The following is a 13,323-nucleotide window of genomic DNA, read 5'->3' as shown; positions in this document are numbered from 1 at the left end:
GGCTTGGGCGGGGAAGGGGGGGAAGGTTGTTTTTTGGGGGGGTATTTTGGTGGTTTTGGTTTTTTTAATCAAAGCTGTAAGCTTACTGAAAACACAATTCATATTTTACATTGCCCCATTTCATCCTTTAATAATTACCTTGATTAAAAAAAATATACGTAGGGGCCTTTTTGCTGAAATAGTGGTACTCTGACTGAATACTCATTATTTTGGATTGATCCACCTCTTCCTGTTGAACAGGGACTCACCTCAGGAGGTCCATGGAAAGAATAAGCATAAAGGATGGGCTGGATCATAATGAGAGACTGGGTCAGATCTTGCCTAGCAAAGTGGTGACGGTAGTAAGAAGATTCATCTGGACTGTTATTGAAGACCTGCAGGAATGGGGAGCGTCGCAGATGGAACATGAACTGCACCAGAAAGATGAGTGAGAAGAGAAATGTCAGCAAGTTGCCAAGGCTTCTGCATCCAAGTCCAATCTTTCTGAACAGCAAATTCTTTGAAAAAAGTCTACCCCTTATTAACTCCTCAGAGTCCTTCCCTTATCAGTCATTTGCAGCACTGAACTACAGGATCAGCCCACCAAATTAAAAAAGCATCTGCTCCTCCCCTCTTGAATCTGATAAATGGTACAAGATCTTTTATCATCACTGTCACTCACCCCTGCATACTTTTCCCACGGCTGTGGGAAGTGAAGTTCTTACCTGGGGATACAAAGAAAATGATTCTGACAATCTGAAGGAGTTGGGATCATCTTTGTTGTACTGTCCAAATTTCTGACACTGTTGGAAGCAAAATGGATACTTTGGTTGTCTTTCTCTTTTTTCTTCTTTTTTCCCCCCTTCTTTTTTTTTCCTTTTTTTAGGAAATTAACACTTTTTTTTTTTGGAAGGGTGTTCTTTTGGTTGTTTTTAAACACAGCAACCAAGGCACGAACGTGACAATAACAAGTAATATAAAATTTACAGGCTATTTTTCTTGAAGTCAGTGGTTTCTGTGTCTTACTGGAATGAGAATGATGATTCAATCTATTTTTATATATATATATTAAATCTAGAATTGAAATTATCTAAGAATGAAATAAATAGTGCTTAATTAAATCAGGAATACTGTTAGACCTAAGCTGCTTTGTACACTATGAAACACTTCTGCAGCAACTCAACTTCCTTCTAGAGCAGCAGCAGACTGGCATTTCACTACCATTTCACTGAAAATAAGAAGCATCAATGGTTTTAGCAATTTAACTATAAAGAACTCCACAATCATTTCAGCATGCGGCATGCCCACGTGTGTTTTGGCGCTCAAATGTTTATTTGCTACTGGTCCTGTTTTTTCAGTGTCTGATGTGCCACATCTGTTAGTATCAACTCCACATGGGTGTTTGGACAAAGCCAGAGCCGATTTAGGCAATTCAGGCTTGTGAAATTCAAAGAAAAAGACAGTATGAATTTGCGGAAGTGATTACTGCCCTGAACTCGGCACCAGTGAGCCCACATCTGAGTAGTGTGTCCAGTTTTGGGCTCCCTGTGGATATAGTGGAGTGAGTTCAGCAGAGGCCACCAAGACTGTCAGGGGCTGGAGCACCTCATGTAGAAAGAGAGGCTGAAGAAGCTTGGTATGTTCAGCCTGGTGAAGAGTGGGATCAGGGAGTTGTACCACTGTCTACAGCTACCCAGTGGGTTGCTGGAGAAATGGAAATTCTGATGGAGGCAGGAGAAAAGAAAAAAAAAAAATCACAGTGACTGTGATCAAACATTGGAACAGGTTGTCAAGAGAAACTCCATCTTTGGAGATCTTCAAAACTCAACTGAACAAGACCTGGAGCAACCTGCTCTAACTTCAAAGCGGGCCCTATTTTGAGCAGGGGAGTTGAACCAGAGAATTCCAGAGGTCCCTTCCCACCTGCATTATTCTGTGTTTCACTATCACTTCTTTAATCGCAGGTTTAACCCTTTCAGCATGACGGGATGTTCACCTACCCTGATCATAGTGGCTTCTGAGCTATTGTGTACTACAACTATGGGACTGTGATCAGAGCACAAATGAAGCAAGTCAATCTGAAAAAAGAATGGCGTTTTCATTTCCCGAGACCATTGTTACTAAAATCAAGAACACACCCAACTGCAGTCTATTGGTCTTACCAGTCTGATCAGCTGTCTGTCCAGCCATCGCAGAACATCAGGTCCCTCCTCAGATTCAGCTCTGTACACTCCCAGTCGTGCCATCAGCACAGCAGCTGCTTCCTGGTCAAATGCAGCTTCTATATGCTGGAGTTGACTCTGTGCATCTGCCCAACTATAGGGTTAGTAAAAGGTTAGTGCTACATGCATTTACCTTCAGCAAAACCCAAACCAGATTCAGCCTCCCTGTGCCAGATACCCTGTGGCCAATGCATGCAACAAAAAGCTAGAAAAATTCCAGCACAGACTGCGGCTTAAGTTTCTGCCATTCTGCTAAAGAACTGGCAGGAGATACTTACTTTCTGGCTATGGTAGTGACACGAATGCGTTTCTGCGTACTGGAGTGTTGATACTGAGTGACAAACTGCACTGCCCCTCTGCCTCCCTGAGGTATTGGTGCGTTGTGCTGCAAATGAAACAACATAAGCCTTCAAAAGGGGCTGGCTTTTCTGTAACTCTGTACACTACAGAGAACTCCAGGGCACCATTTCAGCAATCACAGAATAAGTACAAGCTAGAGATGAACTACAGAAGAGACACACATCTGTTAGTGTTCTGTTTTCCAGCAGCCCTCAGAGTCAATTGGTGCTGGGCCCATTTAATATTGTGCATGACACTTCCTCAGCTTGTTCCTTAAAGGATGGCAGCAACTTATCATCTCTATAGCAATGAACATAAGAATGGCAGTACAAGGTCTGAGCAAAGGTCCTGCGAGTCCACCATCCTATTCCCAACAGTAACAAGCCTACACAGCAGAGAAGACAGAGACACACAGGTGGAATAGAATTCCTTTGGGGTAGCCTTCCTAGCTTTCTAGCTGCCACATGTTCAGAAACTTCCCCAGCCAAAAGTTGCTTCTGAGCCATCAAGTTATTACAACTTGGAGGACCAACTCTCCAAGAATTTTAAGGTATTTATACTTTTATTCTCCACAGCACCTACTGGCAAAAAGACAATTTCTTCTTTGTTAAATAAATACCATAGGAAGAAGACAAGGAAAGAATGCAGGTTTTGTACAGACAAAAAATATTAGGCAGTTTATGCATATGAAAACAACCTCTGAGACTATTTCTTTGGCACAAAACACTTGGTTGCTTTGCAACCATTCATCTGCAACACAGGGGATGTCGCTGCATTTCCTGGCCCTGTTACAAACAAATACTGGTGTGCAAAAAAGACGACAAAAAAAAAAAAAAAAAAAAAAGAGAGAAGCCAGGACTGACCTGATTTACCACTTCAAAGTAAATGGCCAGAGTTGTGCTGGGATCCAGACTACAAATTTTCCATTGAGATGTGCCTCCAATTCCAAGCTCCTGCACAGAATTGGAAAGAAAGCAGTATTTTTGTCTCCAGCAGCACATAAGGCAAGCTTATGTTAAATTCTGATCAGAGGTACAAGTCATGGCAGGCCTTCTAGACTTATTTTTTGGGTGTGAATGAAATTACTGAAGGACATACAGTTAAAAGAAAGCCTTATGGGACAAGAATTTAGTCTAGGAAAGACTGTCTTTTACTAGGGGTGTTTCCAAATTGTTCTTCTTGAAAACTCTTGACATTCTAGCTGAGCTGTAGGTCTAGACAGAAACTTTGCACTGTTTATTTACTTCTTTATTAAAGATTTTTCCACATCAGAAACTTACATTTTCAGAGACACATGGCCCTTTAGCATTCAGGGATATGCATGGTCCAATAGCTCCTGCAATTTTCAGCTCTCTAGAGGTCTAGAACAAGGTAAAAACAGTTGTGTGGTTTTTTGTTTGTTTTTTTTTTTTAAATCAAGTCAGTCAAATAGAATACACACAGATTAAATCAGCTTTGATCACATGTTGCGTACACATGGCTGTCAGGGAAAGTATCTCTGAGTACTTTCCCAAATCACCTAGTGCTAGAGAATCTACATAGTCACATTTTAATATGAAGACATATTTATAGTGACCAGGAGAGAGTATGAAATGTTCCTTGCTGAGTGAGAAGAGGCTGAGCTCAGCTGCCTTTTTTTTTTTTAAAAAACAAAACACAAATTTAATAAGCTTTCAAATAAAAATCCCTCCAATCACTCCAGTGCGGTGCTTCTCCCAAAACAGGCACTACGGCTGACCTCAAAACACGTAGAATTTTCTACACCCCAGATACTTAATTTGAATGAACAGCACTTGTATTTCCCAGTTAATGTCATCCAATGAAACTAATCTCTCACCTTCACGTCCAGACTTGCACCAAAAGCCATCCGAAATTCCCCATTGAACCCTTTGTTAAATACCCGCTGGAAGGTCTGCTTGAAGAGAGAAGTGTTGAAGGAGTCTCCCATCACCATGTGTCCTCTGGGAAAGAAAAAACAATACACAAAGGAACTGAAGCAACTGGGAACTAGAAGTAAAGCACAAAGGATACATTCCTCCAACTCTCATGCATGCAAACACATGCAGAAACTGTTTTAAAGCATGCCTTTGCATAGGTGGAATTCACATCAGGGAACACAGATTCACAGACGCCTCCTCCAAAGCCAGACAAGTTAATGCTCCATCTTTGCCAGCTTGCTTTCTCAACTATATTTCTAGCTCCTTAAAAACGCTCATGTTAGAAGCATCTCAACCCAGAAAAGAGCTTTGCTCAGCCTGCTTCCCCTGAGCAGGGCTGGGTGCACGTCTGGAACCACCCACACTACCAACAGGATGGCTGCACCGCTGCAGCATGAAGACGGGTGCATGGGTCTGTGCTGTGCCTCCCCTAAGTGCTTTGGTAAACCCAGGCCGGATCGGATGGGGCTTAGTAACACAACCAAAGGGTCAAACAATCTCTCTTCTGCTTACTAAGGATTATGTGATTATTTACAAACACCTTGCATTTGCCCAAACCATTCTTTGGTCTCCAGACGCAGCAGATTTAAAATGGCCAATAAAAGACATGATGAGTGCCTAACAGGCCCAATTTAGCACACAGCCTTCCTCACAGAGACCATAAGGTTTTCATCAATACGGAACACAGACATTTAACCCTTAGAGATGTCACTTAAAACTAGATCCAGGGAAGCCAAGAATCCCTGGAGAAAGTGCAAGTGAGCTGTTAAGCAGAGAAAATCTTGCCCACACAAGGAAAGCTTCTACCCACCATGCCCGAAGCTCTGCTCTTCTGATGGCACTTCAGTCATGCACACACCACAAAGCACGGCATCTCTATCCCATCAATTCTGGAAAGGATATTTGCTATCTCCCAAAGAGGCAGAAGGCATTTGCAAGACATGTTGCAGCATGCTTTAGAATACCTTTCTCAAAGCAGGACATCGAGTTTTCTACCAGCAGTGCTAATTCACATGCTGTTTTGAGACTTTAGAAATGTGGACTGGGAGCAGGGGAGGTTTGCCATATAATTCCTGGCAAATTCAAACAACAGTTTAGAACAGAACGATAGAAATCTCACCCTTTTGCCCTGACAGCAAACTTAACTGCTTTCTGAACCATTCTCCCCCTCCAAAAAAAAAAAAAAATACAGGTGCCAACTTTGTGCTCTCCTGCTATGAACATACCCGGTGAGGTTTGCACAACACTTCATCTCTAGCAGTCCAGTCTGATCCAGGGCGCAGGCATAGATGTCGATGCAATGCCCGTTGGCTGCAGTGCGATTAGCCAGAGTCTCATAGTGCTGGGGAAAACATACACGGTGTTTAGGATGCCGCAATGGGCAATTTTTCTTCTGCTCTCCAGCTGAGGCCAACATGCGAAACATGAGGTACAAATGAAGCAATTACCAGTGCTACAGTAAGAAAACAGCTGTTTACTCTTACTGCTCTGCTGGAGCACACTTCTCCCTCCTAGGATGTTTGCACTTGGATGAGCTTGAGTTGCATGTTGCAAATACAGAGAGTGCATGAATTGCATGGGATCTTTGTCTGTGATAACCTAGTGGAGACCCAAAGGTTCCAGGTGATAGTTAAGAGAACAGGTGTCATACTGCTTCCTCTAAGCTGACAGGCACATTTCATGCCTGACATTTTAACTATTTTAACTGTTGTTTCATACACCAGGAAGACAAAGAAGGCTTTCTGGAAGTGACCAATTCTTGGAAGGCAGGTTTTTTCCTCCCCGGGAGGAGATACAATGATGTTGATGAACACACTCTCCACCCACCATCAGCTAAGAAACAACACTGAAATACTTCTTTCTCCGAGAAGGCACAAGACTGTGCTGGAGAAGTAACTAGGAGGAAGTCTTTTTTACCCTTCCCTTGACTGTTCTCACACTTTAACATACACAAAAAGCTCAGGCACTTCAAGGACAATCATGCAAGTATCTGGACATACTGTTCCCACATCAAGAGAACGGAATATGTTTGTTCCCTGGGGAAGGACATTGGACAGCTGTCAAGATACCAGTGTATGTAAGTTTGTGTTATGCCCTTCCTCCCATTTAGTGTTCTGACACAATATTCGGTTTTTGTTTTTAAACACACCCAGCAGGCACTAGCACCTACTTTGGTGGCCTTCTTCATGAATCTTGCATTGTCCTTCTCTATGTCATGCCAAGAACGGATGGGTGTTTTCAGTTCATCTCCTACCACCATGCCTGGTCCTTGTGTTGGTGGCCCACCTGTAAACAGCATTATTCTGGCCCCTGTGTTTGGAAATGTGCCCTAAAATAAAAATAAAGACTTATATCAGAGAAAGAGTGAAAAAAAAAAAAAAGGAAAAAAAATGGGAGAGACTGATTAAATGGCAACAATGCTTTCTTTAGAGAAGCGTCTGAATGTGTTTCTGCAATGTCATTAGGGACCTGTCTCTGCTACAGGCCACCTTGATAAATAGCAATGCACTTCCTGACAGTTACAGCACTCCCAGTTTAGACTTGATCTACGTCAAGCTTCACGTCTTCATAATAGGAAGCAGGCAGTTTCTGTTCTTTTTACTTATATCTTAGATGACCCTCAGATAAACCCAGTGCAGAGTATCACCTCCACATGGCAGTACACACAAGAATCAGAGACCTTTAAACACCTGCATATTTTACCATTTAGAGGTAAACTCCCAGTTCACTCTACACCAGCTGGTGCTATTCACGTCAAATGTCAGTAGAGACAAATTGCACCTCTGCAGCCCAAGCTGGACTGACACCTGCACATGTCTCAGCAAAGACTGCCAGGTGCTTACTTTGACCAGCTCATCTCAAACAACAGCACAAAGAGTACCTCCAATAAGCCGACAGCAATCGAAAGAGCTACTCCAGTGGAACGTAAAGGCCTCTTTCCCTGGGTCACTGGCCATGGGTCCCTTTGCAGTTCTCCAAGCAGATCCGTTAAATTCATGTCAATCTTATGTACTGGCTGCAGAAACCTGCAAAAATTCAAATAAAATGTTTTCCTGCTTATTAGTCCTTTCAGTTTAGAGAAGAAAGAAAGTGCCTCTCTGCTCCTGGCACATGTGAATTGCACTGAGATAGTTATCAGAAGCAAAAAGTCACGTGGCATGTTCCCTTCTTACATCCAAACTTTCCAAGATAACAGGCCTGTGCAAAATAAAAAATTTGATCAAAGCAAGACATCAGGAACTGACAAGGCGGCAAAGTCACATAAAGCATAGGAAAGAACTTCAATGGTGATTAATGACTACCAAAACACACAAGAGCTGCCACTGAAGAAGAGGAGCTGAGAAAGAGAAAACTGTATTCAGCAGAGGCAAATACAGCTTTACTGTTCAGGGGTCACTGCTTCCCTGTCAATCATTTTTCGGACTTGCTGGGTCTGAGGGTAGGAGGTGGTATGTAGGATTGTTACGCATAGACCAGGCTCCCCATTGGCTGGTCAATCAAAAGGACAGGCCCTTGTTCCAAATGACTCCTGAGCAATATGCTTTCCGAAGTATGCTTTCCGCTACTCTCTGTTTTTCAATTAGAAATCTAGCCTGAATGGCAATCGAGTTCTTGCAACTGCAAAACCAAGATACTATAGAAGTCTAATACATAGCCTGCAGCTCTAGTAGATCACATCCATACGTAACATTTGATGCAGGGAAATAACTGTGACAAGACAATACCATTTAAATCTTCTAACAAAGACTCCTCTTGGGAAACCCAGGTTTAGAAGCGTGACCTCAAAGGGGGCATAAAACATCTGCCCTGCTTTTCTGCTGTGCTGGTGCAGCTTACCTGCTTGAAATAACAGGTTGCTCTGGAGTTTGAAGAGGTCTTCCCTGTTGAATGGGGACAGCTGGCCTTGAAAGCCCAAGCATATCCTAGAGAATAGTAAAGAGGAGGCAGAGGAGATGTACTATTCAAACACTAAACATATTATTTGCTCTCAAGCAATACACCCTGAGGCCTGCAATACTGTAGCATTAAATGCATCAAAATCTGTGAAATTATTAATCTTTGAACTCCCATTAGGAATGGATCAATGGGTCCATTATGCGAGATACACAAACTCTATCTTGGACAAGCTTCCAAGGAATTTACAAAGGCAAAAAGACAGGACAGATATTGAGAGGGAAACAGGCTGTTAAGAGCACTGAACCCTCCTTCCTCCCCAAGAGCCCAGAGCTTGAAAGACCAGCAGTGGTGTCAACAGAGCTAACAGGAACAAGCCACTGGCCTAAGAGATGGAAGAACATACCTGTATTTGCTTAGCTGTCAGGTCCTTTGTGCCCCTAAACACGTAGCTCTTGGAAATCCCTTCACAGCTCAGCTCGTGAACCTGGACCATTCTGCCAAAAGTGATAAGCCCCACCAGAGCGTCAGCAGGCAGCAGACTTAGGGACATCTGGAGGGACTCCTTCAGCGCCTGCAAGTCCTCCTCTTCTAAGCACGTGTCGACAACATACAGGAAGATCAATGGCGTCTGCGGACCTCGCTAATGTGGAAAGAGATGGATTTACTAGGCACGTGTATATGCCAGGTGACACTTTATAATGCCTCCAGCCAAGGAAAAAAATGAGTCCTATCGTAAGCACCTTGCAGAAATGTTATTTATTTGCGTTATCTTAAGTAAATCTAATACATACATAATCTGTCACAAACAAGACAATTCTAGGGGCTTCAAACTTCCCTATGAATCATTTACCTGCACTATATATTCAATTGTTGAAAATTGAGGCATAAGCTCTGCTGGTTGATTGACTTCAGATATGCCTGCATATGCTGGAGGGAACTGAAAAAGAGAACAAAAAATTAGGACAAGGAAGTTGCAGGACAGAAATGTAGGGCCCTCCTCTGCAGTACAGAGGCTGCCCTGCTCATGATGTGGTTATTCAACTCTTTATTTACTGCCACTGCACCAACCTGATTAATTCATGACAAGAGACCCATACTGCTGTTTTCCTAAGCACGGACAACAAGTGGCCAGCAGTACGGACAGCTGCTCAATCCAGTGTAAATAAAAGGTAGGACTAAAGCAGCGACTATGCGTTAGTTGAAATTCATTTAGCCACGCGACAGTTTCTGATGGCAAAAGTCCACTCAAATCTAATGAATTTCATACTCGGCAAGAACAGTAAACGTCAAATGCAAAAAACACACTGGAAACACATGGGACAAAACAGCATTTTTATCTCCTTCCTATGCCTTGCATGCTGGTAAAATCACTGGCAAAACTGAACTGAAAATAGACAAGACTTCAGGTAAAACAGGCCCATGAACAAGTACTCTGGCCTGGGTTCAGCAAGAGAAAAAGGCCAAGGAAAGGAATCTAGAAAAGTGGAATTTATGCTTAACATCCTTTGCCAGGGGAGGCCTTCAATAAAATGTTCACTGAAAAGATGGAAGGGCTGATGCTTTTTCCAACTTACCTGATTTCTCTGAAAACAGAAGTTACAAGCCCAGAGCTTGGCCCGATAGTCAACTTGGCTGCAAGGGAAAGATGAGGCAATTAGTATAACTGTAGGAACAATTTTACAGCACAGCTTCACAATTATCTATGCTGGTTCACAGCACTGAGGAAGAAACAGAATATCAGACAGTCCAACTTGAATGACAAGAGTTTTAGAGATTCAGACTCTTGTTCTATTGGCAGAAAGTCCATTAGCTCATCCAGCCCTGCCACTTCCAGGCTTGTCAGCATGACGAACCACTGACAGCTCTCCGAAGCTTAGCCTTTGGCAGACAAAGACTTGGGTCTAATCATTCTTTCACTATACTTGGGCTTATCTCAGTCATCTTACTGTTTGTACAGCTGTAGCACACAAGTACTCCAGTCACAGAGCAGCAGGAGCCATTCACCCAGATCCTGCGCAAACACTGAACAAATAGGCTGTTCCTTGCCCCAAAGAGTTTACTCTCCTCAGCCCGTTACGACATCCTGTAACTGCTGGTGCGGTAAAGCCTGGCCATATTCTTATTTCATGGGCTTGACCTCTTCTTACTTCCTCTCACCGGCCTTCCCTGCTTTTTCTCAGCCCAATGCTATGCTGTGAGTATGTATGATCATTACATGATTTTGGGACCGAGATTATTCCTCTTAAATTCTCAGCAAAACTTCAAAGAAAACCTTGATGCTCATACTGGAACTGACCTACAAGCAGTAGGATGTGTAGGAAGCAGGAAACTAAGTGAACGTCACAGTCCAGAGGACAGTATCAGTATAACTGGCATCTTTGTTTATTCTAAGTTTCATCATTCACCACAAAATTCTCTGGGATGTAAGAGGACTGGCCATTTCCATATCATCTCTGCTTTAATAGCCTCCCCAAAGGCACTCCTCTCTCTTCTGTTTCTGGCAGCTCTAGTAACGGGCTGCCATTCAACGTATCTCATTAAGCATGCACGGATTTTAACAAACCCACTACATCTAAATGAAAGAGGCTGCCAGGCACCGGGCAGAGAAAAAGGAGAATAAGGAAGTAGTGAAGTTCAGATAAAAACTAGGTACTATCCAGCCTCTCTTAACATCCCCAGCCAAGAAATTCATACCAGAGCGGGTTGAGCACCGCTTTGCAAGTCGGCCTGCTACAAAGCACCGGTTCATACTGCACTGGCGGCAGGTCAAGACGCTCCTTCAGTGGGGTCAGAAGACAGGCCAGGGGGACAACCATTCTTGTGGCCTCCAGCCTGCTGGAGGGCCACACGTTCCAGCTGAAACGCACTCCATCACGCTCCTCATTTTGCTGGATGAACTCCAGGTACGTCGCCATGGGTCTGCAGAAGCTCTGGAAGGACATAAGCAACACACATTCAGACAGCGGTCACCTGTTTGGACAACAGTCCTGCAAAGGAGGTCAGCAGATCAACTACATGTAGGCACAAGACGTTGCAGGACAAAGCCAATACGTTATAATGAGTTAATCCCATTATCAAATGAACCATGTGACTACGTTAATCTCTTCTGTCCAGTGCTCTCACCAACATCCCAGACAATTAAAACCCCACCAAATCCAATGAAGAAACAAGAAAATCTGACATCAAAGCCAGAATGCAAGTTTTTTTTCTTGTGATCCACATTTAACATCCCAATACCCACTCAGCCTCAGGCTGGCCTCAAGGCAATCCTGCCTGACTCAGGTCAGTAAAGGAAAACAGGTCAGATTTGCAACACATCCTGAAGCCTCCGGCTGAAACCTTGGGGGGAGAGAAGGAGGCCAAGTCTGAGATCAAAACACTCATCAGAAATGTCATCTGGTTGCCAGCCTGCCCTGCTTACAGATGGAAAGGAGCACATGACAAAAAGTTCAAAAAAGGTGTTTGGCGATTTTAGACACCCTCTGTGCATGGCACCGTGTCCCACTCCCAGTAAGGGAGGAATTGAGAGTCCAGCAGACTTCAGAAAAGACATGCTATTCAAGGAGAGATATCACCAACACACCAGAGAAGTCACTCTCTGTATTGCCTTACTAAACTCTTCAGAGTAAGATGCGAACAAGAGCTCCCAGGCCATCGTTACCTTTGATGTCTCTGAGAAAGGGAAGGACAAGCCTACCAAAAAACTCACTCGTTGAATCCAGCCCACAAACACCACACAGCACTGGCAGCAACTCACAGAGCCAAGAGCCGCGGCACCACGACCTGCTCCAGCCAAGGAAACTCAGAGGTTCACCTGCAGCTGCAGATGCTCCAGGATTACCTTATTCCTGGTCCTCACTTGCAGGCGGGAGATTCAGGAGGGCCGTAGGCATGAGGAACCAGAAGCATCACCTCCTCCAAAGGAGGAGAAGTTTTGATGTAACATTTCCTACAAACCTCCGAACTCCTCGACGTTTTCTTTGTCCTTGCTATTAAGGATGTATACCAAGTTCATGGGCATTGCCCTGCATTTCTGCCCCCACCTCTGGACAGGCAAACGGAAGGGTTCAGCAATACATCCCCACCACAAATGGGTCTGTCAGGGTAAAAGTCAGAGCTGAGCCTCCCTGTAAAAGATCCCGCACATCAGAACAGCAAGATAAACACCTGACATCTCAGGTATGCAGAGCAACTGCAGTGCAAATTTACTCCATGTTCCTCCAACTGCAGCCCAGCACCACTCCCCTGCCCCAGGCCGAGCCCTGATTGCTCGGCTGGGTTTGGCATGGGCTGTGGCCCTGCTTTGGGGTCAGGACGGCAGGAGGGGAGGCACCCCCACCCCAACGAGGGCTGTGTAGGGCCGGTTTAGGGCTGGGTGCCTGCCCAATCTGCCAGCCCCCACACCAGTGCAGGGCCCCAGTCCAGCAGTGACCTCCAGGGCCCGTCTCCAGCGGTGGGGAGGTCCCAAAGTCCCTTTCCAGGAGAGAATGGACCCTTCCAAAGCCTCAGCAGATGAGTGGTGGTAGTATTCCAGTCTCTGTATGGGATCTGCTATAGGGCACACTGCTGACCCCCACTCCGTCTAGCAAAGCTATAGGCAATGCTGCTGCTTCCTAGCAGTGCTACAGGGAACGTCACGGATCCCCCAGCTGCTCCACTCGGCACAGCTATAGGGGACACCACAGACCCCCAGCCTTTCACCAGAAAGCATATAAAGGACACCACAGATCCCTAGCGAAGCCATAGGGGCCACCTCTGACCCCTATGCCACTGATCCCCAGCACTGCCATAGGGTAAAGCACTGACCCCCTGCACTGCTACAGCTGGCACGGCTGACCCCCAGCACAGCCCCGGGAGACAGGGCTGACCCCAGCTCTGCCCTGCGGGACACCACCAGGCCCCAGCACCCTCCGCACAGCCCCCCGGGACACTGCCGCTCCCCCGCCCAC

The 13,323-nt window shown here is 44.8% G+C and overlaps 1 protein-coding gene across 1 annotated transcript in view; it reads right to left on the bottom strand.

The window, feature by feature from the left end:
- Positions 1 to 11,301, bottom strand: part of SEC23B (Sec23 homolog B, coat complex II component) — a 16,503-nt gene extending 5,202 nt beyond the window's left edge. Inside the window, exons 1-15 of the mRNA XM_009281530.1 lie at positions 11,069 to 11,301; positions 9,949 to 10,006; positions 9,225 to 9,311; positions 8,778 to 9,014; positions 8,315 to 8,400; positions 7,359 to 7,503; positions 6,648 to 6,806; positions 5,704 to 5,819; positions 4,378 to 4,501; positions 3,821 to 3,901; positions 3,404 to 3,493; positions 2,480 to 2,586; positions 2,142 to 2,295; positions 705 to 782; positions 249 to 410 (exon numbers count right to left, since the gene is read on the bottom strand). Coding sequence (XP_009279805.1) covers positions 249 to 410; positions 705 to 782; positions 2,142 to 2,295; positions 2,480 to 2,586; positions 3,404 to 3,493; positions 3,821 to 3,901; positions 4,378 to 4,501; positions 5,704 to 5,819; positions 6,648 to 6,806; positions 7,359 to 7,503; positions 8,315 to 8,400; positions 8,778 to 9,014; positions 9,225 to 9,311; positions 9,949 to 10,006; positions 11,069 to 11,289 — 1,905 coding nt within the window. The 5' untranslated portion in view covers positions 11,290 to 11,301. The remainder of the gene's footprint in view (positions 1 to 248; positions 411 to 704; positions 783 to 2,141; positions 2,296 to 2,479; positions 2,587 to 3,403; positions 3,494 to 3,820; positions 3,902 to 4,377; positions 4,502 to 5,703; positions 5,820 to 6,647; positions 6,807 to 7,358; positions 7,504 to 8,314; positions 8,401 to 8,777; positions 9,015 to 9,224; positions 9,312 to 9,948; positions 10,007 to 11,068) is intronic.
- Between the last annotated feature and the right edge of the window lie 2,022 nt (positions 11,302 to 13,323).

Source organism: Aptenodytes forsteri, unplaced genomic scaffold, assembly GCF_000699145.1.
Source record: "Aptenodytes forsteri isolate BGI_AS27 unplaced genomic scaffold, ASM69914v1 Scaffold283, whole genome shotgun sequence".
In the NCBI taxonomy this organism is placed as follows: Eukaryota; Metazoa; Chordata; class Aves; order Sphenisciformes; family Spheniscidae; genus Aptenodytes; species Aptenodytes forsteri.
This window is presented reverse-complemented; position numbering and strand designations above follow the sequence as displayed.